The 27,716-nt window shown below is 43.9% G+C and overlaps 1 protein-coding gene across 2 annotated transcripts; it reads left to right on the top strand.

The window, feature by feature from the left end:
- The first annotated feature begins 1,022 nt into the window (after nucleotides 1–1,022).
- On the top strand, nucleotides 1,023–27,716 carry TM4SF4 (transmembrane 4 L six family member 4). Of its 2 annotated transcripts, none has more exons than XM_032345848.1 (5): nucleotides 1,023–1,388; nucleotides 2,288–2,377; nucleotides 14,862–14,998; nucleotides 22,936–23,027; nucleotides 27,516–27,716. In XM_032345848.1, exons 1-5 carry the CDS (start codon nucleotides 1,215–1,217, stop codon nucleotides 27,554–27,556), a joined length of 534 nt encoding a protein of 177 aa, XP_032201739.1. In that variant the 5' UTR covers nucleotides 1,023–1,214; the 3' UTR covers nucleotides 27,557–27,716. The 2 variants fall into 2 exon arrangements, with proteins under 2 accessions (XP_032201739.1, XP_032201731.1); XM_032345840.1 differs by having other exon boundaries at nucleotides 22,838–23,027.

Genomic DNA, 27,716 nt, shown 5'->3' with positions numbered 1-27,716 from the left:
TAAATATTTTATTTATTTATTTGACAGAGAGAGAGATCGCATGTGGGCAGAGAGGCAGGGGGAAGCAGGCTCCCCACAAAGCAGAGAGCCCGATGTGGGACTTGATTCCAGGATCCCGAGATCATGACCTGAGCTGAAGGCAGAGGCTTAACCCACTGAGCTACCCAGGCACCCCGCCAAGGCCTTCTTAAGTGACACAAAGCAAATGAGTAACTGAACCATGCCTCTGGCAACTGGCGAAATTTCCAGTATTTCTGACAACTCCCGGTACTCACTGAGGGCTCTTCCAACTTCGTCTGCTTGACTTCCCCTTGATAGATTTATTGGTACCTTCCCTCTCCTCTCCTCAAACCCCTCTCCCTTTCCCTTCCCATTTGTGAAGACAGAGGATTTGGTTCCTATGTGGAGGATGTGACTGAACAAGCTCATTGAGGAAACTGTTTTTGCTAATTCCATCACACCAGGTAACGAAGAAGATAAAATGCAATGAAGGGACAAGTACAAAAATAGAGCAGTCAAGCAATAAAATTAATAATCATTCCGATTTGATCCTTTAAGAAGTCCCTATAGGGCTGAACTCAGTGATACCCAACCAGACCCTCAAACTGGTACTTCTATATGGAGGGAAACAGAAGCTCTTAGGATAATTCTTCTGCATTCCAGGCTTTCAGTGGAAAAGAAAAAGACACACACTGTAGACCATTACACACTCACCAGACATGATTTTAGGATGTAACTCAATTATCCAGTGATTATAAAGAGCCTGGGAGAAATATTTCTATATCTGGGCAGGGGCATTGTCAGATTAAAGGCGCAGAAGTTCAAAATGCTATTTGTCCCAGCCCTGTGTTCGATTGCAACAATGTGTGTCTTGCCTGTGCTGGTCGATTATTAACAGAGGTTATTGGTCTCCATGGCAAAATTATTGCTCTGAACTTAATCTCATTTATGGAGTCCAAAAAAAAAAAAAAAAAAAAAAGACTTCGGGTCAGGGAGAATGTATAAATGTCCTTTGCCATCAAGGTTCTGCCTCATTTGAGAAGCAGAAGCAACTCCAAGGACAAAGCTCACAGACTGATTTGGTTCTCCACTCCAAAATACGGATTAAACTGGGGACAACTCCTAGGACGCTGTCGCCGATAACTTTGAAGAGACCCTGTGAAGGGGACAGTGAGGTGCCTTTGATCGAAGTCCTATATTATACCTCCCCCAACATGTGCACTGGAGGCTGCGCCAAGTGCCTGGGGGGCACTCTCATCCCCCTTGCCTTGTTCGGCTTTTTGGCTAACATCCTGTTATTTTTTCCTGGAGGAAAAGTGATAGACAACAAAGACCACCTTTCTGACGAGGTCTGGTTTTTCGGAGGAATATTAGGAAGCGGGGTCTTGGTGAGTAGGGATGCCTTAAAATCCTGCCAAAGATTTTTGCAGAATCCTTTTAAAATTGGGTACTTTTCGAACAAGAAGATCTTTAGTTACTAACAAGAGCCCAAACATGGCATGCTGAAAAGTCAGTGCCTTATTATTTTTTTCCTTCTTCATTAGGTCCTGACAGGACATCTCCACGAAATTTATTAAGTTATGAATTCCCAAGATTGGGCTGGCAGTTCTCAGGGATAAATTGAATCCCACCGACCAAACTGAGGGCTACATAGTTTCTGTCTTCTAACAAGATAGTGCTGGGGGCAGTAGACACACACTTTCTGGGAAACTGAAGGACTGAAAACTACCAAGAGAAGGAGGTGTTGTTGGATTTCTCTTCCATTCATCCACTAATGATCTACTTACTCCTCCTTTCTAGTAGAGTTTAGAGACTCACTGTTCAGAACAAATGAGGACATTTTTTATTTCTTTTAAAGATTTTATTTATTTGACAGAGAGACAGCCAGAGAGGGAACACAAGCAGGGGGAGTGGGCGAGAGAGAGAAGCAGGCTTCCCCGCTCCCCCAGCAGGGAGCCCAGCATCCTGGGATAATGACCTGAGCCAAAGGCAGAACTGAGCCACCCAGGACCCCAGAGGAAAGTTTCTTACTGCTATCCTACCCCACCATGTAAATGGAAACTCAGGGCGTCAGATCTTGAAATCTGGCCTCACCGAAGCTGCAGTTAGGCCTTATGGACCCTAGATAGTCACACTTGACTACCCAGTGGAGCTCTGTAAGTTCATGCCCTTCAGTCCCCGGGGCCCACGGCTTGGATGGCTTGGACGTGAGGCCTCCGCAGCCGGGCAGGTGCAGGCTCTCCCTCCCCGGGTCCGACCCCGACGGAGGTGCTTCTCTCTCCCGCAGATGATCTTCCCCGCGCTGGTGTTCTTGGGCCTGAAGAACAATGACTGCTGCGGGTGCTGTGGCAACGAGAGCTGTGGGAAGCGCTTCGCGGTAAGTGGCCAGGGGCAGTCGCCCCCACGGGAATGACCCCGGGGTGCACCGCTCCCCGCTCGGCATCGTGGGTGTGGGGCCAAGTGAGCGACCCCAGGCGGTCACCAGCTCCGGAGGGCACTGGGGCATGGAGAAATATGGACGTCTTGCTGGTGAAAGTAACAGTAATAATAAAAGTTAAACTACCATAGCCCTTATACTCACAGGGTGTGAGCATCCTTTTAGCTTTTGCAAAGGGTCGGGGATGTCAGCACCAGAGAACTGGAGTCATGCTGTGTAAAGGAGGCAGGCATGGAAGGCAGGGGTGAGGGCTGTAGCTCTCCCTCTGCCGCTGAGAGGCCTCCAGACCCTGGGCAAGTCATTCCCCTTCTCTGGCCCTGAGTCATCTCATATGTAAAGGGAGTGGGGCAGCATGACAGATGATAACAGCCCCTCCTCAAAAGCCCCCTAAGTTCCCCATCTACCCCACTGCCAGTTTCACTGTCTCAGTGCCCAGATTTTGCCTCAGGACTTCTGTTTCTTGTTTCATGCCTCTTTTAGGAGGTCAGCTAGAGAGATTTGGCATCACTCTCGCAGCCTGAGAAGTGGGGTCAGGTCCCATTTCTGCACCTGGGCAAGTCACTGTACCGCCCTCTGCCTCCCTTTTACTGGTCTTTAAAACAAGGACGTTGAACTAGATCAGAAGTTCCCAAATACGGGACAAGCTCTGCTGGAGCACAGGTGCGCTGTACCTTTCAATAACATAGAAAGTTATTCCTTTGTCAATTCTCCTTCAATCCTTTTGAGTTGAGCAAGAGAAACTCAAATTTTGCTGGAAATAAGCCATCCCAAACCCCTCATATTCTCCCTTTCTAACAAAGGAAGAACACGTTTCAGGATCCCAGAACTCAAGCAACATTAACTAAAAATGCAGTAAGACTGTATTATCTTTGTTAATGATTCTAGCACGCCACTCATAGTGAGGATATAAGTTAATAAGGAGGTGACTTAAAGAAAGATATTAAGAATTTGGGTACACTGTATGGCAAAAATGAAGAAGGATGAACTGGAATTACTGGCTGGCTAATGAATAAGGCTGTTCTCGCTCTAACTCTCCAAGGCTCAATTGTTCATCTAGGAGATTTGTGAACCCCAATAATGAATTATACAAACTTGCCTTAATTTCTAAAGGGAAGGTGTAGCCATCTGTTCCAAAATAGAATCATTTCTAACATTTCTTTCCCATTAGTATTTGCTCATTTGTTCAATCAAAAAATATTTGTCTGATCAAAAAATATTGATTGAGCACGTATGAAGGGCTGAAGCTAATGTACTGGGCATATGGTTACATTTTTTTATGTGCAAAGATCATTCAAAGAGAATGTTCTTACATTTTTTTAAAGATTTTATTTACTTATTTGACTGAGAGAGAGGCTCTCTGCCAAGCAGAGAGCCTGATGCGGGACTCGATCCCAGGACCCTGAAATCATGACCTGAGCCAAAGGCAGAGGCTTAACCCACTGAGCCACCCGGGTGCCCTGTTCTTACATTTTTAACACCATCATGTGTCCCGAGTAAGCATGGATCATTTCTTAGCATTGATTATTATAACATTTAAAAGCAGAGATGTAAAAATTAACCACAATTTATTTGATATAGTTATGTAACATGTGTTTTATATATGATATTTTTATATAATTAATTATAAAGGAAAGGAAGACATCTATAACTCATTTGCCCTTTGAAATATAATCCTGTTACCCTCCTTTTGGAGAATAAGTTGAAGATGAGAATTTTTTTTAAGATTTTATTCATTTATTCAACAGACAGAGGTCACAAGTAGTCAATGAGGCAGACAGAGAGAGGGGAGGAGGAAGCAGGTTCCCCACAGAGCAGAGAACCCGATGTGGGGCTTGATCCCAGGACCCTGGGATCATGACCTGAGCTAAGGGCAGAGGCTTAACCACTGAGCCACCCAGCCACCCCTGAAGATGAGAATTTGAAATAAAATTTAAAAATTGGCAATTAAGGAATTGGATGAAAAGGAAAAATGCCATTGCTTAGAAATCTAACAGCTCAGGGGCACCTGGGTGGCTCAGTTGATTCAGTGTTTGCCTTCAGCTCAGATTGTGATATAGGGTCCTGGGATTGAGCTTCATGTTGAGCTCCCTGCTCTGTGGGGAGCGTGTTTCTCCCTCTCCCTCTGCTGTTCCCTCACCCTTGTGCTTTCTCACTCTCTCTCTCTCTCTGTGCTGAGTAGAAGGCTCAGAATTAAAACAAGGGGTTTTGTTTGTTTATTTTTGTTTTGGGGTTTATACAGAACTACAAGGAAAAGGGAAATAATATTCAAAGTATTGTACATAGTTTGTTTTTTAATTAGATTTATGTGAAGTTCCAAAGAAAAGCAGAAAAGTCATGTTTTTACAAGCTGAGTTAATCAAATCTGAACCATGTGGTCTGCCCAGTTCAAGTTGTCTGTCTGGGCTCCCTAACACCCCATGGAAGAGGTGCCCTTGGCTTGGGTTGAGGATGAATTCTCCAAACCATTGGTTGATCACCCGAAGAGCAGTGCCCATCAAAGGACCTGCTCTGCCAGACCGTAAAACAAGGCAGCCAGCCACAGCCACCTGGGACCAGAGACGGGCCACCCACTAGGTGGCCTGCAGAAGTTCTTGTTTTGGGGTTTGGTTCCTACTCAGCTGCCAACTTTTAAAAATGGAAAAATTGGGGGCACTTGGGTGGCTCAGTCATTAAGCATCTGCCTTCAGCCCAGATCATGATCCCAGGGTCCTGGGATGGAGCCCACATCAGGCTCCCTGCTCAGTAGGAAGCCTGCTTCTCCCTCTCCCACTCTCCCTGCTTGTGTTCCCTCTCTGGCTGTGTATCTCTCTGTCAAATAAATAAATAAAATCTTAAAAAAAAAAAAAAGGAGAAATTTTCAGAAGTATTTAGATATTCCACTTCTTTTTCAAAAAATTCAAAATTGACCTGGGCCTGCATTTTGACACAGCGCTGGCCTGCAGTAGACACGGCTGAGCCCTTTGTTTCGGGTCTCTGCCCTCCCCCTCAGGGCCGCTGAGCTCATGCCTCTGCTGAAGAGCTCTGTTTCCTTAATGTCCTGAGGCTCTGGAGCCCTAAGCAATAATCATTTTTAAAGAAAGGAATCTACAAACATTTTGTCAGACCAAGAAGGAAAAGCTGCAGCATATTTTACTCAGTACTCTGATGCTGAAGATTCGAATTATTTTTCCAAAGGCTGGTGGCATTCCCCTCCAGGTGTTTAAGGACCATGGGGCTTCTGTGGAACACTGTTTGGAAAATCCAGCTGGGTACAAAGTCCTTTGAGGCAGACACACACTAGGCCAAGGGCTGTGGGACTACATCCTGTTCCTGTCTCCACAACCTTGCTCTCGTTTGGTTCCTGGCCTCTCTCTCTCTCTCTCTCTCCCCTCCCTTCTTTGCTACACGTCTCTCAGGAATACTTTTCAGAAGTCAGTTGCATCATTCTCTTCCCTTTCCCTGGGTCTACATAAAACCAGGGCATAATAATCGATAAAGAGTAGCAGCAGGATATGGTAATTGCAGAGATAAAGAAAGACAATGAGCTGGAAAAAATCTTGAGGTCACTGAACCAGTATTTCATGGTCAAACTAGAAGACGGAAGCCGCTCTCCTCTGAGGCAGAGCAAGCCAGAAGCCCAGCCTCAAGGTCTGCACTGTTTTAAATAAATTAAGCTACATGAGGGCCCTGGGGTTAAGCATCTGACTTCAGCTCAAGTCATGATCCCAGAGTCCTGGGATCAAGTCCTGCATCTGGCTCCCCACTCAGTGGGGAGTCTGCTTCTCCCTTTCCCTCTGCCCCTCCCCCCTGCCCATGCTAGCTCATGCTCTCTCTTTCAAATAAATAAATAAAATATTTTTTAAAAAATTAAGCTACACGAGAGCCCAGAAAGGGGACAGAAGCTTTGAGATGAGGGTGACCTCCAAAATGGGCTTTGAAAACCCACACCTGTGTTTGTTTTTGGGTCTCATCCTCTTCCTCCCCTACAAGAGATTTTCAGTGGCCTCCTGGCAGTTTATCTTTGGGGGGGGGGAGGGTCAAGGTCTCTGGGCTTTAAAAACAAAAACAAAGCTATCGGAGTCCATAGAACAGCTAATTAATTTTAGCCACTCATTCATGTTATGTCTGTACTTTATTAAGAGCCTTTTGAAGACCTTGGCCTTGACTCAAAGGACTCTCTGATAATAGAACTGAAGGTAGCGCAGGCAGGCATTTCAGCATCCTTAAAGCATATCAGGTAGATAAAGGCGCACCCCACCCACAGGCAGGGCCGGATGGTTGACGGTCCTATTGCCAAGGAGGATCTTGTCACTTCTTAAATTAGTCCGTCACTAGAAGCACTTCTTCTGTGCCTGGCTCACCAGTGCCCCCTAGGGGCACCTCCTGTGAGAGCACTTCTGAAGTAAACCCTGAGACGGGAAGCACGGACTCTTGACATGATGGCCAGTTTGACGGGGATTCAAGAAAGACAGTTCTTTTGAAATAATAGATTCTCTTGAACGAAGAAATAAAATATGGAATCCTATTTCTTCACTAAATTTTTTTTAGGCTTCAAAATCCTCTGCTATGAAATGGATGATAGCAGTTTGAACATGTCCCTTCACAAGACCGTCCGAGGGTGGGGGAAGCTGGTGCCAGCATTAGAGTAAACAAAAGGGGAGAGGAACACCAGGGGGCTGGGCAGTGAGGACACATAGATCCTCCATAAATGCTTGTGGAATGAATGAAGCAAATGAACGCTCAAGAGGGATTTCAGGTGATTTCCAAACTGATACTATCTGGCCCAACTCTCTAACACCAGCCCTTTGAGTTAGGCATTAAACTGCCTGTTTTGTACATAGGGAAACTGAGGTGCAGGCAAGTTAAGTTTCTGACGGCTGCAACCCACCCCATGCCCCCAGTACTCTCCCCTTCCCAAGCCTGGCCAAGGCCAAAAATACAGAACATTAACATCCCAAGGGGGAAAAAAAAATGCTTCAGGTAATACTTGTATATCTCAGGATAATTGTTAAGGAGGAACCTTCATGCCCATCAGAGATGTTTCCCTGACATGTTGCTACTACCCAAGTCTCTGAAAGCTATGTCCCCAAACCTCCCAGGTTTCTTCCCTTCCCAGGCCCCTGTGCCTCTGCCATCTGGCTCAGCCAACTCCACACGCCTCTGACCAAGAACACTGAGTGAGCTGTGGCAGAGCTAGGGTCCAATCCCACAGCCTCTAATCTCCAGAACCTGGCAAAGTGGAAGGTTTTAAAGCTGACAAATGCTGAAATCGAGGGCATTTTAATCTCCTTTTTCTGGGGAAGTGTTTCCAGCATACACATAAACCCATTTCTTTAGCTATGGGAACGGAATGTGTGTGCTGGGAGTCGACCTGTTATTTTTCTGCCCAGTGTTACGATCTCGGTATTTGTGGAAAGTAAGAGTGTGTGAGGGTATGATAATAAAAATATTACAATGTAATAATGGCATTGATCGAGGGCTTGCTAATGTCATGGGAAATTACCAAAAACTTAGAAGTAGGCAAAAGAAGTTTCTGGGTATCCTATCAGGGAAGTACTAGACACTATCTAATAGCCTACCCCACCCGGGGGGTTATCTGATCTTGTAGAGATAGGTACTTTGGATTCCCTGTTTACTATTTATTAGGCTAGCTTACATATTATGATCTCCCTGGGCAGGTACTTTTTATTGAGCCTTGTCTTTAAAAAGAGGAACAGGAGATCTTAGAAAGATGAACTTACCGTGGTCAAAGGGAGAAAGCAAGACTCAGACCCAGATCAATCTGCCTGTAACCCGCGCCCTTGACCACTGCACAGCAGAGCCCCCTCTTTACTGTTTATTCATCCAGGCCAGGGAAAGTGTTACCAGGGAAGCCTCACAGTCCTGACTCTAAAATCTGGCAACCATTCTCTCTAAAGTTTACCTCTATTCCCAATTTTGTGTCTCCTTCCAGAGATTTTCCAGGCCTTTTGCCTGTTTACTTCACATAACACCTAATTTGAGTGTCTACCCTCACATATTCAACTTGGTTTCAATAATTTTACTTTTTTTTACCAATTAGCATATAGTGTGGTATTAGCTTCAGAGGTTCAATAACTTTACTTTTAAAGATTTTATTTATTTATTTGTCAGAGAGAGAGAGCACAAGCAGCAGGAGCAGCAGGCAGAGGGAGAGGCAGGCTCCCCACTGAGCAGGGAGCTAGATGCGGGCCTCGAACCAGGGACCCTGGGATCATAACCTGAACTGAAGGCAGACACTTAACTGACTGAGCCACCCAGATGCCCCAACAACTTTGCTTTCAACATGAAAAATTTTTTATCATGAAACCCATCATAAAGTTATTCCAGAGTGATAATATCTGAGGAGTGAATTTGATTATTTTTTAAGACTTCTGAATGTGGAATTACTGAAAGCAAAGTGACATATACTTTGCTTCCTGTGGTTCATCCGTTCTGGGAAAGTTATGAAAAATCAGTTTGGGTTGCTTGTTTTCTTTATTTTAATGCAAGTTATTTCAAATCTAGATACAAAATCAGAACATGCCACCTGTAGCTTCCTGAAGTTGTAACTTGATTCCGTGTTTCCTTCAGACAGTTTTGTAAAGAAATAAAACACTATTGATTCAGTTGACAGTCACTGTGTTCCTGTCTCCTAACCATAGTAACCATAGTCATAAATTCAGTGCAGACTAGATCCATGCATTCTTTAAACTTTTACTACCAAAAATCAGTTTTCAGATATTCTAGACTATGCTGTCCGGTGTGGATAGCCACTGTTCTCATGGGGCTATTGAGTGGTAGAATGTGGCAGACCTAAATTAAGATATATCATAAGTCAAAAATGCACACTAGATTTCAAAGAATTAGTGCAAAAAATGGAAGCTATCTTATGAGTAATTTTTATATTGATTATGTATTGATATAATTTTTTAATATGTTGAGTTAAAATATATTAACATTAATCTCAGAGTTTTTGGTTTTGGGGGTTTGTTTTTGTTTTTCCTTTTTAAATAGGTAGTTACTGGAAAGTGTTAAATTACATATATGGCTCTCATTAAAATTCCATTGGACAGTACTGGTCTAGAGGGCCTTGCAATGGGGGCTCCTTGTAAAGGGAATATTATCCAGTTGATATTTTATGTTAACCTGTTTTTTCATTTACTCAGACTTGCCTAACACGAAGAATGTGTATGTTTGTATTTGCTTTCTGTATCTTTAAATATTTGCCTGCTAAAACGTTCCAGGAGTGATATTTAAAATCCTTTACTCAGCTTCCACAGCAGGAATAGCATGAGTCAGATTTCTCCTCTCACTACCAGTCAGCAGATGTTGAAATCCTGGGTCGTTTTAGCTGAGGGGACCTTCTAGACCTGCTCTCCCGCCTTCTTCTGTTTTCCACAGGAAGCTGAGGCCAGAGAGGTAGGGGCCTCTCTGATGCTGAGGGCTAGAACACTGGTCTCTTCAGACTTCCCAACTGCCTTCCTGGAAATACAGTCTTTCCCAATTTTAGATACTTTTGTATTCTTAGTCAGTAGCTTAATGATTCCTGACTAGCAATTAGAACTCAAAATCAGAATGTCAAGTAAACAAAAACTGGGTTTCTTTCTTATGTATTTTTTTTATTTTTGTGAGAGAACCCATGCCATTCAAACTACTACTCACCTCACAGGTGTTGTTGAGAGGATTAAATGAAATAAAGCATGTAAGATTATCGTGGAAGGGAGCTAGCTATTTCTATTAGCTAAAAAGTGAGATGATTGCCTTGGATGGCTTTTGAGATATTTTTCACAAAAATTAATTATAAGAATATTTAATCACTGATTTAGTGGAAATTCTGACTTTTGAAGACTTTTAACCAGTTTTAAGATGTCAGAGACTTTTCATCATGGAATCTGTTTTTCTTTTTTTTTTTTTTCAAAGATTTTATTTATTTATTTGACAGACAGAGATCACAGATAGGCAGAAAGGCAGGCAGAGAGGGAGGAGGAAGCAGGCTCCCTGCTGAGCAGAGAGCCCCACTCGGGGCTCAATCCTTGGACCCTGGGATCATGACCTGAGCCAAAGGCAGAGGCTTTAATGCACTGAGCCACCCAGGTGCCCCAGAATCCATTTTTCATTGAGACAATTCAGTCTGTTACAAAGAACTGCATGTCAACAAATGTTTCCAGACCATGCGCAGCCTCACTCTGAAAGGACAAGAGGTAACATTAGAAGAAACTGCCCTGAGTCTAAGTTTTCAGTTGCTGTACTAGAACATTCTGGCCATTCCTAGAGTTGTATCGCCTGTGTCTAACTCAACAGGGGATTTGGTTGGAGCATGGAGGTAGCTCAGAGACAGAGAACCAGCCAGAATGTCACTAAGAATTAGAGCAGTAATTCCCCAAGTGTGTTCTTGCAAGAACGCATGGAAAAAAGTTATAGATTCCAATGAGATTGGAAAACTCTGTAAATCACCATATTTACCCAAACAAAAGGCAAAACTGAATATAAAACTATCTCTTGTGGTGCCTGGGTGGCTCAGATAGTTAAGCGTCTGCCTTTGGCTCAGGTCCCGATCCCAGGGTCCTGGGATCAAGTCCTGCATCGGGCTCCCTGATGGGCAAAGAGCCTGCTTCTCCTTCTCCCTCTACTACTCTCCCTGCTTGTACTCTCTCGCTCTCTCTGTCAAATAAATAAAATCTTTAAAAAAGAAACAAACAACTATCTCTTATTTTCCCATAAAGAAGCTTCAAAAAAAGCTCTTTGACTGACATTAGTATACAAACTTTGAATGCCATCCACATATTTTAATCACATTTTATAAAATTTTAATACAGTGATTTTGAAGTAAGATGTTTCCCCCACTCATTTATTTTTAAATGTATTCATGCTTTTTTGACATCTATGTCTCTGCTACTGCTAAAGATTCCTTTTGAGCCATCAAAAGTTTCCCATAGTACATCTTCTCTTCTCTCCCATGAAGTTTGGATACAACATATGGCGCTATCCATGGAAATTTCACTCAGTTTACAAATCTCAGTTCACAAAAGACAAAGGAAGTATTTGAACACTACTCTTGCAGTTACATGTATTGATCCCCACAATTGTAAACACTAGGTGTGCTCATTCAGAATGCCCTTTAAAAGTATCATTAATTATAACATTCAGAAGTAGAAATAATAAGGTCTAGTTTCCTAGAATAATTAATACATCTGTGTTCAGAAAGCTTTCTTTTTTTTTTAAGATTTTATTTATTTATTTGACTCAGAGAGAGAGAGATCACTAGTAGGCAGAGAGGCAGGCAGAGAGAAGGGGGGAAGCTGGCTCCCGCTGAGCAGAGAGCCTGATGCAGGGCTCCATCCCAGGACCCTGGGACCATGACCTGAGCCAAAGGCAGAGGCTTAACCCACTGAGCCACCCAGGGGCCCCCAGAAAGCTTTCTTTAAACCATTCTGTCAGCTAACATTAGCTGGGCTGTTCCTGACTAATGCCTTCCTCCTGCAGTACTCAGTTGTTCCAAATAAAGTGTTGAGGGAAGTGCCCTCTTGCCTGGTAGATAAAATAAGGACTCAGCTCTAAGGCAATTCCCTCACTTTTTAGGGGTGTTCTGAGAGCTAATAAGTTTGTGTATATTCCAGAATACATAGTGTATCCTCTTCTTGGAGGCTCATAGACTTGAGCATGTCACGAAGAGTTTTAGGAGTAAAACAGGAGTGAAACCCATTTAGCTTGATAGACCAGCAATTTTCAAAATCATTCAACTAGACATCTTTTGGAGAAGATATTGCCTGTTCTAACATGATAAACTGGCCAACATTTTCATTTGCTTCTGACCTAGATTATATTCACAAATGTTCCTAATGGTGAGAATGGACTAGACACAAAAATGAAGGGAAAAATTTAAATAACGAGTAACATGAAACCATGGTCTTTGAAAACATCCAACAAGTAGTGTTGAAAAGGTAGGAAGGAGAAAAACCATATAGATGGTGGTAAGGATAAAGCAATGTCCTATCTTCAGATAACTCGCCCATGAGTGCAAGGAGCTCATGCTGTGGTTCAGGGCAAGACAGACATAAAACGGTATATAGGAATGCATTGTGGGAGTTGTGCTATGGTAGAAGTTTATATAGTCCAGGGTACTGGGGGTAAGAGATGAAGAAGGGGACAGTCAGTTTGACATAAGAAGTCAGACAAGGCTACATGAGGCGCCCAGAGCGAGAGCTCAGTCTTGGAAAGTTGCACCAAAAATACATTAATATAGGATTTGAAAACAAATACAGCTGAAGTGGAACTCCCATTATTACACAGATTCCAACTGGCAGGCGCTGTCAGGTTCTCTCCACCCCCAAACCCACCCCCGCCCCACCCTCCTACCCAAATATATTCTGTGATAAGATTGTTAGTAATACACAGAAGCGGGGAAGCGGAAGTACCTGCCATTTAGCTTAGGTTATCACATCTAATTTTCCACAGACCTTTGGTCAGGCTTTATCATGCCCATTTATAAATAGGAAGACTAGGATCCTGGGGATGCGTCCCTAACGCAGTCACCACACAGAGAAAAGCTGCAAAGCTGTGACCGGAGCCTGAGCCTGCCGACTTCTAAACTCTTGTGCTTTGTGCCACACCTTCATGGGACCAATGTGAGAGAGGTGATCGTTTTCCACCTCCATTTCCAAAATGTTTCTATGCTACCCTCTAATGACTATTCAGAATGGACATTGTCTTTCTGAGCCTGATTGCTTTGCTGATTTGTTTTGAGGGAGTTAGCCCGGATGGGCTTTAGGATTTTTCCTGCCTTTCATAGTCTATAATTCTATTTTGCTTTCATAATTACAAAAAGAAAGATACTAGTACCATCTATGTCTTACTAATTAATCCCTGTCATACAAAGATATTTAAAAGAACTTAAGTTTGGGGGCTTGTTAACCCAAAGAGAAAACTTTCGGAGGGTAGAAGGAGTGGAGAGATGTAACATATGAAATATAAAATATCTTCAGCTTTTTAAAGGCTGCTACCACATGGAAGAGAAGCACTTAAACTCTTGACCTTGAGAAATGGAACTGGGCCCAGGAGGAGAATTCCAGGACCTCTGCTCTTCCTCCTGAGCAGAGCCTACCAATGACATAGGACCCTGCTATGGCTTAGCTTAAGTGAGATGACTAGACCAAAAAATTTTAAGGTCATTTCCAATTCTAAAAATCTTTGGTGCCGCAAGAGGCTGGCCTTTCAGGGCACCTGGGTGGCTCAGTCAGTTAAGCATCTACCTTTGGCTCTGGTCATGATCCTGGGGCCCTGGGTTCAAGTCCCACATTGGGCTCCCTGCTCAGCTAGGAGCTTGCTTCTCCCTCTCTCTCTCTGTCTGCTGCTCCTCCTGCTTGTCCACTCTTCTCTCTCTGTCGAATAAATAAATAAAATCTTTTTAAAAAATCTGTCTATTCCTCAGAAAGTTGAAAATAGAGGTACCCTATGATCCAGCAATTGCTCTACTGGGTTTTTACCCTAAAGATACAAATGCAGTGATCTGAAGGGGCACGTGCACCCAAATGTTTATAGCAGCAATGTCCACAATAGCCAAACTATGGAAATAACCTAGATGTCCATCAACAGATGAATGGATAAAGAAGAAGAGGTATATAAATATATAAATATACATACACACACATACACACACAATGGAATACTATGCAGCCATCAAAAGAAATAAAAATCTTCCCATTTGTGATGACGTGGATGGAACAAGAGGGTATTATGCTTAGCGAAATAAGTCAATCAGAGAAAGACAACTGTCATATGATCTCCCTGATATGAGGAAGTAGAGATGCAACATCAGGGGTTTGGGGTGTAGGAAAAGAATAAATGAAACAAGATGGGATCAGGAGGGAGACAAACCATAAGAGACCCTTAATGTCACAAAACAAACTGAGGGTTGCCAGGGTGGGGGGGAGGGGGTGGGGGGGTTATGGACATTGGGGAGGGTATGTGCTATGGTGAGTGCTATGAAGTGTGTAAACCTGGCGATTCACAGACCTGTATCCCTGGCGCTAATAATACATTATATGTTTATTAAAAAATTATAAAGAAAAAAGAAAATCACAACATTAAAAATGTATTTAAAAAAAAAAATCTGTCTAAATAGGCTGGCCTTTCATATTAGCCCTGAGAAGGAGGGAGATTAGGAGGAGAGTCTTTTCTTAATAAAGTTAAAAACCATGGTTCCAAGGGATCAACCAGAACTAGCATGTCAGCCATCCATGAGCAAGAAAAGATATGGGGATGGGGAAGAAAAGGGGACACAAGATACCAAAATTCCTTCTGGGAGACCCCACTGGCCCCACCTACTATGAAGACTGGCTCTTACCCCTAACTTCCCTGGAGTCCCCATGGTCAACAACAGTCAGGTGTGCTGGGGGTAACCTCGGGAACACTTAAGAACCTGCCTGTCTCTCTCCTTCTTTTTCAGATGTTCACCTCCACAATATTTGCTGTGATTGGATTCTTGGGTGCTGGATATTCATTTGTCATCTCCGCCATCTCAATCAACAAGGGTCCTAAGTGTCTCATGGGCAACAGCACGTGGGGCTACCCCTTCCACGAAGGGTAAGGTACATCCTGCAATGCCCTGTGTCCCCACAAGGGGCACAGGCAGGTAAATGGCCCAAGGGGAGCCCTGCACAGGTCCCGTCCTCTTCTTCTGACGAGTTTCAGGCGCCTTACTCCTCTGAGGCAGAGCCGGAGTGTGGCAGGAGAGAAGTTGCCCAAGATCTCACCTCTAATTGAGCTTTCGACATCAGATGCCAGGAGACATAACAAGAGAGGGTGCTTCAGCTGGCCTGAGAGAAGGGGGTCTGCAGGGCCACGACCAACACTCAGACATTTACAAGCAGCAACACGAGGCAGCTCGTAATATTAGTAAACAGAACATGGTGGCATCCTCTGAAAATCTTATAACAGAAAACAAGAATGACTACCCAGTAACAGGGCGCAAAGTCTTTCACTAACACCCCAAACGCTCTCTGACCAAACAACTTTTTAAGGTGCGAGTTTATGGAAAATGACATGGAAGATACTGCAGATTCTTCAGGAGAATTCATGTCAGCAGAACACATTAAAATACCGCTTCATATTTTCATGGAACTTTGCAGTTGATAAAGAATTTCTTTCCTCGCCAATTTATAATTTACTCCTCTCAGCACCCCTAAGAGGTTGTAAGTTTAGTAAGGTTTAGTAAGCCAAGGCAGGCGTACTAAATTTGGCTTGCTCAAACTCACACGGGTGGTTGAAGGCAGAAGGCAGCTCCAACTCGTGTCTTCTGACTTTGAGTTCTAGTCTTTCTGTATTACGCACCCTTCTGTCCACAGACTGCACAGTGTAGTGCAGTAGCCAGTAGCCGTATGTACCTGTTCAAACTTTAATTCATTTACATGAAATAAAGTTAAAAATTTCTCAATCAACTAGCCGTATTTCAAGGACCAGCAGCTATACGTGTCTAGTAGCAATTGCATCGACACTCACAGATACAGGGCATTTCCATCATCACCGATGGTCTACAAGGCAGCGCTGCACCAGCCTCCAACCTCTGGGAGGGCTGGAACCATTTCAGCTTTGTTCTTCACTGCCTGGCACACTGACTGATGCACACCGAGGTGGTCAGGAAACGTGGTTGTGGGGTCCTGCTTCACGGGGAGGATGGGTCCTTGCCTAAAGAAATCTGAACACTCTATGTATTGATTTCCATGAGAGTGTAAAGTCCCACAAGAGCAGACTTTCGATAGGGAGACAGAGAGCACTGGTTCGGTGGTGATACGGGCCACAAGGGCTTCAGGTAAGAGAGCATCCCTGCCATTCTCGAGAGTTACACAAGGGTCCAGGCCTCTAGTATCCTCATCAGAGGCAGGGATTCCCGAAGGCATTGATTATATTGTGGACTGCCCCCTTTTCTGGCAGAGGACTGTTGGAAATGTCCAACTGCCTTGGGATTGGCCTGCATGAGCACAGAAATCGGACACCGGATCCATTTCCTGAGGTTCTTCACCAGATAGTTTACTCTCTCCCTCCTGGCGGTGTATTTCTGAAACTCCAGATTGTCTCCTCTCAAGGCCACTCCTACTATTATCTCTAGCCATAGCCTCAGTGCGGTAGGAAGCTCTTTTCTATTTATTGTTACATAAACGCCAAACTTAAAGTCAATTAGGATAAGTTCCGGTCCCAAACGAAGGAAGGAGAAAGGAAACACAACCCGGGCCCCATGGTCCCCCCCCAAGGCAACATGATGGCCTTAGGCCCTCACACCCTCTGCGGGCACAGCCACTCCCTGCTTGGGAGGGAATGGGATGGATGCCCAAGGTCAGGAGAGTGACAGCTGGCCTGTGGGCCGCCACAGGAAATGCCAGTGTGGGGGAAGGACAGGAAAGTACTTTTCAAACTATTCTGTCCTTCTGGTGAAGCAAGTTTCCACGCACATCACTGCCATCCGCCTCCCCATTACCCGGTGATGTCCGGTTTCCTATATGTCATCATGCCTTCGCCTCACAACTGACCGGCTCATGAACTGGTCTCAGATCACCGAGGTTTAATAATGAAAACAGGGTAGAGGTGACGTTGTGGGCAAGCAGGAGCATTTCAGAATTCTGCACCCTCCTCTGCGCATGGCCGGGCTTTGATAATTCTACGTGACAGGAGAGAGGTTTGCCTCCCATGAGGTCTACGCAGAGACTTCAAACTACCCTGTGAGTAAATATGGCTGGTAGGGGCTTATAACAAAGCCCGTGGATACTACACTTTCCACTTAATTCGTAGAATATTTAGGTCATTTGACTACCCATGGTTGGTTTTTGTTTTCCCTCATGCCCTGACTTTAGCATTTAATCCCAGAGAAGGTACAAGTCCTCTCTCTCTGTACAAGGCATGAAATAGGCCACAATTGGCACAGGAAGGGCTTTTGGGGTGTGGGGGGGGGCGGGCTCTAGGTGGAGCCTGTCACACTTTATCCTCTTTGCGACCTGGCTGGTTTTCCTCAGCATTCCATTGTCTCCTACATCCTGTGTCCTGTCTTCTGAGACAAGAACTCACAGCCCTTTATGACCTGATCTCCCATGCCAGCTCTAAACCTTCCCTCCGACTGCCGGGGCTCATCCTGATCTTCTTTCAGTAATAACTGAATCTCTGCCACTCGGTGTTTTCTGGTAAACAAAGTGCTCTCGCCCACGTGTTTCATTTGATGCTTATAAAAAGCCTGTGGGATTAAGTCTCCCTCAGAGGGAGGAAAGCTGAGCCCAGAGAGGACATGCAGCTTGCCCTGAGCTATGCTGTTTCTTAGTGACTGAAGCTCAGATCCAATCTTTGAGCCCAAGTTACAGTGTCTTCTCTAGAACGCGAGTGATACTGATTTGCGGGCTCTGCTTTTTGTGCAAATTATAGATTCCATCTAGCGTAGCTCAGGGACCTCTGCCCCAGTGGATACTTCTTATCCAGGGGTTTGGATACTTCTTATCCAGGGGTTTCCAGCGCGTAGGCATGGCAGCAGCTGTTGTTGTAGCTGCAGGCTAACACACATGCACAGTTACCAGTGAGGAGAACGGAGGAATCACTTGCATGCGTGAGCTCCCGCAGAAGGATTCGGGACAGTTGTCGCTCTTTCCTTATCACCGAAGGGCAGTGGCAGCCACTGCACTCCTTCCTTTCTTCCTTCCTCTTTCTTTCTTCCTTTTCTCTCTCCCCCTCCTCCTCTTCCCCCCTCCTCCTTCTCCTTAACGTTAAGGGGCTAAGTGGTTTTGCATGCATTATCTCACTTAATCTTCCTAATAAATCTGAGGAGAATTCTTATCCTTAGATACAAAAATGTAATTCAATAAGGTTAATCTTCCCAGGGCTCCATAGCTAGTCCTGAGTAGAAGGAGAACTTTAAAAAGCAAACAAACACTTGGTCGGCACGCTAGTTTGCGCTGAAGCCTGTCGCAGACATGGAGCAGGGTAGGAGAGACGTGTGACTCCTGCCCCAGTGAGCAGGGGGCTAGTCAGGGTGCCCGTACCTGCCAGACCCTCACCGTGCAGAAAAGGATGAAACGGAGGAGTGCGAGGGAAATTTCTCTGAGGAGGTGATGAGAACTGGTTTGGAGAGATGAACAAAAATGTGTCTTCCAAAGAGGGAGGAGAAGCACATTTCAGGCAGGGCAAAGAGCAGGTCCTGAGACAACCAGGGGAAGGAGCGACATGCTCAGAGAATGTCCCATCACTGTGAGCCTGAAGCTCAGGCTGAATGTGGCAGAGAGGAACAGAAGGGGACACCACGTGGGAGTGCAACAGACAGGCAAGCCAGACCTTTGGGACCTTGGGGACCAGCAGAGGACTTCAAGTGGGACATGCCATCACCACTTGTGGATTTCTAGGGTGATCATGATGGCAGTGATATGGAGAAAGAACAAGGACTCAGTAACAAAGAGAGAAAAGTAAGAGGTTGGAGTAGTAATCCAGATAGGATTATGGACATCTGCAAGGCAGTGGAATTGGGGTTCAAAAGGAGGACACAGATTTCAGAGACCGTCTGAGATGAAATCATCAGGATGAAGTATGAGGAGACAAGACAGAAGTTATTAAGGTGAACTCTGAGATTTCCAACTTGCGGCACAAAACTCAGGACTCTTCAATGCCATAGAACATAGCCTGTTTTGTTGTGTTCCTCAGAAAATTTTGTTGGCGATCATATTAAAAGAGCAAAGACAGTTAACTTTTTCTGTCACAAGAACCATACTAAAGAAGCATTCTAGAAGGAAAAGGAAACCTAGGACATTTTGAGATACACCCTCTTGGCTTCCTTTGAAGTAGGACCTCCTCCCATCCAAGGTCTTCCTTTCTGAGACAATCGGCTACGTCTACCTTGACCCTGAGCTGCTGAACGGGAAGCAGCTTGCATCGGGCATGAGGGCAGCTACAGGAGGGAGAGCCAGAGGAACTGCCAAGGACAGTTAGCAGTTGGGGAGGGATAAGGGAAATGGCCAAGCACAGTACTCGACCAGCCCAGTCGGACTGCGACGCTCCCCAGGGAAGGTGAGGTAAGGCGAGCTCCCTCACACCAAAAACATGGAAGAGAGTACAATACAGGTTCTGCCTGGACTTTTAGTTGAGACCATCTGCATTTGTACTTCAAAGATTCCTCATCAGCAAGGAACTCCCTGAGCTGCTCTTGAACACATTCCCTAGAGCCAAAAGCCACACTGACCGAGAGAGATGGGGTGTTTCATGGAGGAGGCAACACTCGGGGATGTGAAACAGCTTTGCTTTTGGCCTGACTGGACTTGGGGACCAGACCCACCCCTGCCACCTGCCGGTGGTGTGATCTTCAGTCAAGGAAGGGTGACAGCAAGCTCTGCTTCACAGGTTCAGGCAAGAAGGAAATAACCTGATGTCCGGAAAGCTCTTGGCACCATTACTGCCACATGCTGTGAGCTGAACATTCTGCCTTATTATTCATCGTCATGAACAGAACTCATGACTGCGAACAGAATTCATTTTTATGCAATAGAACTTTCTGAAATGTTATGCTTTCATAATGATTTTGTGCTTTAATTTCTAACCACCCACATGAAGGTCCAAAGAGAATATTCTTTCTACCATGGGATAGGTAAATCTTAATTGACATGCTATGGTAAATATATTGTATAAATCAAATTTCACAAATACATTATATTGCAAATATACCGAAGGGATATAATTAATTACTCAAGCGGGGCGGTGGGGGGAGGGTTGTGTAATGATGAAGAACATCGGCTGTGGAGTCTGATAGACCCCAGATCGAATCCAGGCACTGCCGCTTACTGGACTCAAGTTCTTAATCTGCGTATTTTCGTTCATTCAGTGAATATGTCGGGGAGGCTACTTTATGCGCAGCACTGTTGCAGTAAAATAGCCTCTCCTTGCAGAATTGAGAAGGACGGTGTGAACCCGCTAGGCCAGGGCTCTGCACGGGCAGGACCAGGACATGACAGCTGCTGTTAGTGACTGACCACTCCCTGTGCAAGAACTGGGGACAGACATAGGAAAAGTGGTCTCTGCCCCTGTAGGTGTATGGTCCTAGAAAGAAGACAGGCACATGGACAGATATGGCAGCACGTGGTCCTGGGGGCTCTGTTCCAGAGGGACACAGAGTGCTGAGAAGCACAGGAGGGCTACCAAAGCCAGCCAAGGGCAGGAGAAACATCGGGGAGTCTGTTCTGGAAGATGTAGCCCCTTGAATAAGCCAGGCAGAGCACCTCGGGCAATGCATTTGGGCTTCCCTGTTCCTTCTATCTGCTGCCTTTGTTGCTTGCAAGAAGTGAATTTCAGGAAACCCATGGCTTTCTATCTGGATGTGGATGGGATTGCTGCCGCTCAGGTGTTAGTAGCCTTTAAATAATGAGATGCTTGAAAACTCCAGTTAAGGGGCTTTAAACTGACTCAGGTCTCCTTGCTTCACAGAATGCGGAAACATGATTAGCTTCTGGGGCCATGAAAAATTAGGGCCACCTCTCTCCTGGGGTCGGAGAGTTGCACTGAGTAGTCATGGCCAGAATCTCAGAGACTCTGAGCCTGAGAATCTGGGAGGAGAGTAGAAGGGTCTAGAATGGGTATTCGTGGTGGTTTGTGAGCCGGAAGGCAGCAGCAGAGATGGGACTGAAAAGAATTCTCCAGGTATCCAAACTCAACCCTTGTTTTCAAGAGCCCCCATGAGCATTTTACCAATCTCACCGCCAGGAGGCGCTGTCGTCCCATCTCTGCACAGACTCTTGCGGAGGGAAAGAACTGGGGATTGCCAACTACTTCTTAGAATCCTTGCTTTCTAGAATGCGCCTGGTAAATACCATGTCTTTATGACTTTCTGTAATCAAGTTTGAAAATTGTAAAGACAGAGAGGACTGCATAGAAAAATGAAGAACAGAAAGAAGAGTTCTAAAAAATAAGTTATTAAAAAGGGAAGTTTTGTACAATACATAAGGTACCTTATCCTCATGAGTCTTCACAATGGTGAGGTTGTTCTCAGCCCATTTTATAAATGAGGAACTGATGCTAAGGGTGGGGGTAAGACTCGCATGAAGAATACACAGCTAGTGAGAAGATGCTCTCATTCAAACCCAGGCCCAACTGACTCCAAAATAGCAGGCTCTTTCCTTTAGACCACACTGCTCAGATTAAGTAAAATAGTAACAGTACTAGTGCTTTATTGAGCACTTACTACATGCTAGGCGCTGTTCTAAGCACTTCGCTGGTATTGATTCATGTCACTATCACAGCAGCCGTACGACTTGATGTTATTCCCACTTTATAATAAGGACGCAAGTCCCATGGCTAATGAGCAGCTAAGAACTGTGCAATTATGGAAAGGTGAATCAATGCTACAAACAATGTTTTATTTTGAAATCAAGAGCAAAATGCCTCATCTTGCCTTTATCCCTTCTGCTCTATTAAACTCCAGGGTATCTTCCTTCACTCCAAAGATTTCTGAAGATCTTAATACAGAGTGGATTTAAAATGAGAATTTTAAATCTGTCAGGAACAGGAGTCGTCAAAAAGATCTGGAAACAATATGGTATATGTTAATTTAGTAGCCAGATGGAGTTTCCCACTGAGTCCTTGAAAGGATAGAAGATACATGAAGGAAGAAGGAGAGACCAATTTGTAGCTCTAAGAATATGAGAAGAAATTATAATAATCCACATTTACCTACTTTCCTCCTCTTTGTGTCTTAAAGATAATATACTTCATATTTCTCTTTCAAGACACAATGCCCTTTATATTGCATTGAACTCTTTATATATATATTTTATAAAGATACTGCAGTTTCTCCTATTTCAAAGTTTCATAAACTATGTATTAAGGCAGCAGATGATTTCTTCCTATTTTTTAAGGAAGAAATTGAAGAATTTTAAGGAAGTAACTAAATCTTCACATGTTAACAAAAATATAGTTGAATCAAATTCACAATTTGGCTAGAATTAGGCCTTTAAAAACTAAAAAATGAATGGATATGTGTACAATGTTTAAAACAGGGTCTGGCTGGCACATAGTATATGTTAGGTGTTGTTTTTAAAATTGTAATTATGGGATATTTTTCTTTAAAAAAAAAAAGATGTTATTTATTTGAGAGAAAGAGAATAGAGAGAGAGCATGAGAGAGGGGAGGGTCAGAGGGAGAAGCAGACTCCCCACTGGGCAGGGAGCCCTATGCAGGGCTTGATCCCAGGACTCCAGGATCATGACCTGAGCCAAAGGCAGTCACTCAACCGACTGAGCCACCCAGGTGCCTATTATGGGACATTTTTCTTAGGGACCTTGTGCTTGGGATGGAAAGTATTACAAAAGGAAAATCATGATGGTGTCTTTCTGGCCCAGGTACTGCATACATTTTACATTGCATTTACATTACATTACATTTACAACTCCTTTCTCAACTCCTTGTCCCCAACAGGGATTACCTCAAGGATGAGAGCTTGTACAGGCAATGCCTAGAACCTGTCAATGTGGTGCCCTGGAATCTGACCCTCTTCTCCATCCTGCTGGTCATAGGAGGGATCCAGATGCTTCTCTGTGTCATCCAGATCGTCAACGGCCTCCTGGGGACCCTGTGTGGGGACTGTCAGTGCTGTGGCTGCTGTGGGGTAAGTTGAGGTCCTGGCGCTTTCTTCTCAGCATACAGGAGACCAGGGCAGGCCACCTGGGCCGCCAGAGGGAGGGTGCAGAGGGCGGCAGCTGCCGAAACCCAGGCTGGAAAGTCCAGGCAGCCTTCTCTGTCGGCTCAGGGGAACGGAGACATCGTGTGGCCGAGAACCCGGTTCAGCTCTCTGCGTGTGTTAATATACACAGGCTGAAAGGGACCAAACTTTTTAGTCTCACACCCAGCTGACCACAGTCCTGGAGGAAGAGGACTCTGAATACATGTAGAAGTTTACAATAACATTTACTATTATTTATATGAAGATCCCCAGGGACGGGGCATTTGTCACTCACACATATTGACAACAATGACAGGTCATGGTCCAGCCCAGAATGTTCTCACTACACCCTAAATAGATCTAGACAGCAGGTTAAAGTTGCCAAGAATTGGGTGCCTGGGTGGCTCAGTAAGTTAAGCATCTGACTCTGGCTCAGGTCATGATCCCAGGGTCCTGGGACCGAGCCCCAAGTGAAGGTGGGCTCTGTGCTCGGTGGGGAGTCTGATTCTCCCTTCCTCCACCTTCTGTGCTCTCCCTCCTCTCTCAAATAAATAAAATCTTAAATAAATAAAGTTGCCAAGAAATATGTGGAACACATGTCAGGCATTGTATTTTCCCTGGAAAAGAATAGGACATACCAATGCAAAACCTATATTTTGATGAGATTTCTGATCTAGAAGAGAGAGAGGGTTCTCAAGTGGGGGGATAAAAGGAAATCACTGCGGATTTAGTCTCCAGATATGATTGTAAATTATTAATGATATAGAAAAACAAAAATAAACTTGTGGACAGTAAGAAAGTGTGATTATTTCAACTCATGACCAAGCCAGACCAGAGAATTGTTCAAACACACATGGAAATATTTCAAAACACAAACTGGTGTAGGAGGAAAAAATTAAACAGAACTCAAAAGTTCCATAAGGAAGAACTATCTAAATGAATATGAATTGTGGTCCATCTACTTAAGATAATATTATGCCCCCATTTTAAATGATCCAAATCATTTTCTTTAAATTTCTAACAACCATTGTTACACATATAGGTCAAAAACTCTGTGTCTTGAAAAAATACAGTTGGTATATTGGTATTTACTTGGAAAACTTGTATTCTACCCTGTCTTCTATGCATCCAGTTCCCCTGCTCTCCACCTGATTTCTTCTATATCGTCTGGAGTTATTTTGTTATCATTTTCCCCTACCTTAAAAATATTTTCAAAACTACAATAATACTGAAAATGCTTATGACTTAGTGTTATTTTATTTTTTTTAAGATTTTATTTATTTATTTGACAGAGATCACAAGCAGGCAGAGAGACAGGCAGAGAGAGACATGGGGAAACAGTCTCCCCACCAAACAGAGAACCAGATGTGAGGCTCGATCCCAGGATCCCGAGACCATGACCCTAGCTGAAGGCAGAGGCTTACCCCACTGACCCACATGTGCTCCAACTTAGTGTTATTTTAAAAGAGCAAGGTATAAGGGCACCTGGCTGGCTCAGTTGGAAGAGTATATGACTCTTTATCTTTGGGTTGTGGGTTCAAGCCTCACGTTGGGTACAGAAATTACTTAAAAATAAAATCTTTTTGGGGTGCCTGGGTGGCTCAGTGGGTTGGGCTGCTGCCTTCGGCTCAGGTCATGATCTCGGGGTCCTGGGATCGAGTCCCGCATCGGGCTCTCTGCTCAGCGGGGAGCCTGCTTCCACCTCTCTGCTGCCTCTCTGCCTACTTGTGATCTCTGTCTGTCAAATAAACAAATAAAATCTTTAAAAAAATAATAATAATAAAAAAATAAAAAAGATTTTAAAAAAATAAATTAAAAAAAATAATAAAATCTTTTTAAAAAGACAAAAATAAAAAGAGCAAGATACAAAGAAAAGTATAGAGAATAAATAACTATGTACATAAGAAAAAACAAACACTATGAATTTTAAAAAGACCTAAAGGAAATCCAATTCAAATGGTAAATGATCAGTAAGAAGACTGACTTTTTTCCTTCCTTCTAGCTTTTATTATTCAAAAAAAGTTTAACAATCATAAATTTTAAAATATACAAAATATAAATTAAATATAAATTAAAAGGTCATATAATTTATATATAAATTTCACTGACTATTGAGATTTTTGTTCTATAATTTTTTTTCCTTCCAAAGTCTTATTTGTTTATTTTAGAGAGACTGTTGGGGGAAGGGCAATGGGAGAGAGAATCTCGAGCAGACTCCATGCTGAGCACAGAGACCTGACACGGGGCTTGATCTCATGACCCTGAGCTCACAACCTGAGCTAAAATCAAGAGTAGGACATTTAACCAGAAAGCACCATTCAGGCAACCCTGGGCTATAAATTTTCAATTCTATTGTGTGGTATTTAAATGTTTTGGTCTTTAAATGCACATGGGAAGAAAAGAAAACTACCAGTTAGTAATCCACCAAAATTATTTTCATGAGAGCAGTTAAGAATATTGAGCATCTAAATCTTGTAATTCATCCAAAATGATTTCATGCTTGCTAAATCAGCTCATTTCAAACACTTTCATTATTTCTTTTTCTGCCTACACAGAAAAGAATCATATATTTAATTAGGAAGCAAAATTTTCATTGCCAGATTTATGACAAATACAGCTGCCCTTTGAATAGAAGATAGTAGTTTATGCATTTTGAGGATTATCTATAAATTTTAAAACATCCCCATAGGTACCAGTACACTGACTCTTTTCAGTGAGGGTCATCTAAACAGATACTGTAGTTTAGCAATTTTATTTATTTTTTTAAGATTTTATTTATGTATTAGAGAGAGAGAGAGAGAGCACAAGCAAGGGGAGCAGCAGAGGGAGAGAGAGAAGGAGACGGTCTGCTGAGCAGGGAGCCCCAAGGGAGGACTCGATCCCAGAACCCTGAGATCATGACCTGAGCTGAAGGCAGTTGCTTAACCAACTGAGCCACCCAGGTGCCCCTGTAGTTCAGCAATTTTAATGAATAAATCACTTGATAGTCGGAAGACAGTAGAAGGATCCACGGTTGTCCGTGCCTGGCAACCGCAGAATCAGAGGGTGAGTGCACACCGCCTGAATTCCCCGTCCTCCCATCCTCCTCTCCTCTCCTCCCCTCCTTCTTCGCCAAGTTTTTATTTCAAAAACTTCAAATCTGCATACAATGTAAAGGAACAGTACGATGACCTCCTATATTTTTTCACCTGGAGGCACAAACGGTTCACATCTGCTCACTCTCTCCCTGAACCATCGGGAAGTAACGTGCAGACAATCATGAAACTTCACTACTAGATACTTCAGGGCGCACGAGAGCTGCATTTTTTAGCAATTGGTCTGCTGAGGATTCCTTTCTTGTTGGCGGCTTGCCTCTCATCCAGCTGGTCAGCACCCCCACCTCCCGACCCCGTGGGATGCTGTGGGGGGACTTGGGCTCGCAGCCTAGTTCCGAAGCCTCCTCACGGAGTGACCCCAGCAAGCTTCCTCACTCCCCGAGTCTTAGTTACCCCGACAGGCTCTTGCAGACCTTTTACAGAGAGTGTGCAGACCCATCGCGTTCAAGCAGAAAGTATTTATTGAGAGAGATTCCTGAGCCTGGCACGGGCCTTCCATGAGGTAATAGATGGAAACATGCCTGAAATACAAACTATGAAACCTGGGTTGGGTGCCAGCTTGTGCAGTCTTGGCAGTGTCCGTTGCACGCAATGTTTCTTTGTCTGCAAAACGTGGTGGTTAAACCTACTTCCCAAGGTTGCTGCGTGTTGAACATGGGGTGATAAATATGTATGCACATCAACAGTTAGAAGGCTCAGCACATTATACTGATTGTTATTTACTCAGATACAAAAACTGGGGAGCTGGCGCAGCTTCAAGGAAAGGAGCACGGTCTCTGAGCTTCACCTCCCTGGGTTCGAATCCTCACTCTTCTACTTACTAGTTGTATACATCTTACTAGATGTATACTTTGTATACATCACTTGAGTTCTCTGCTCCTTATGAAAAAATGTTTTAATAAATGAGGCAAGGTTACTTTGGTGGCTCAGTTGGTTAAGCATCTGCCTTTGGCTCAGGTCGTGATCCTCAGGGTCCTGAGATTGAGTCCCACCTCCGGCTCCCTGCTCAGTGGAGAGCCTGCTTCTCCTTCTCTCTCTGCCCCTCCCCACTGCTCATGCTCTCTCTCACTCTCTCTCAGATAAATAAATAAAATCTTAATAATAATAATAATAAATGATGCAAAATAAAATGAAGCCTCGACCCCTGTAACCTAAGCATCGATAAGTGACAGATGAAAGCTCTGAAGCAATCAGAAAAGTGTTGAAAATATTCAATAGGTAACAATATGGGGCAGGAGTAATCAGGAAAAAGAGAGGTGATGGGGAAGGGGAGAGGGAGGAGAGAAGAAAGCAAAAAAAAAAAAATTGTCATAATTAAATTAACCTTTGTATCTTCTAGGGAGACGGACCAGTTTAAATCTCCTTGATGAGCTGCTCTAACTTGATGGCATGTGGGACATTACATTAGACTTATTCTTTTTTCCTGGGGCTGGCAATTCCTGTCTGCGTCCTAGCTGACAAAGCTTAGGGACAACAGAGTTACTCCTTCCACTTTTCCAAGCAGCTTAGCTCAATTCAGATGTTTATGCTATTTTCAAAA

This window comes from Mustela erminea, chromosome 1 (genome assembly GCF_009829155.1).
Source record: "Mustela erminea isolate mMusErm1 chromosome 1, mMusErm1.Pri, whole genome shotgun sequence".
Taxonomy (NCBI): domain Eukaryota; kingdom Metazoa; phylum Chordata; class Mammalia; order Carnivora; family Mustelidae; genus Mustela; species Mustela erminea.
Note: the sequence above shows the minus strand (reverse complement) of the source record. Positions and strands in the feature narration are given on the sequence as shown.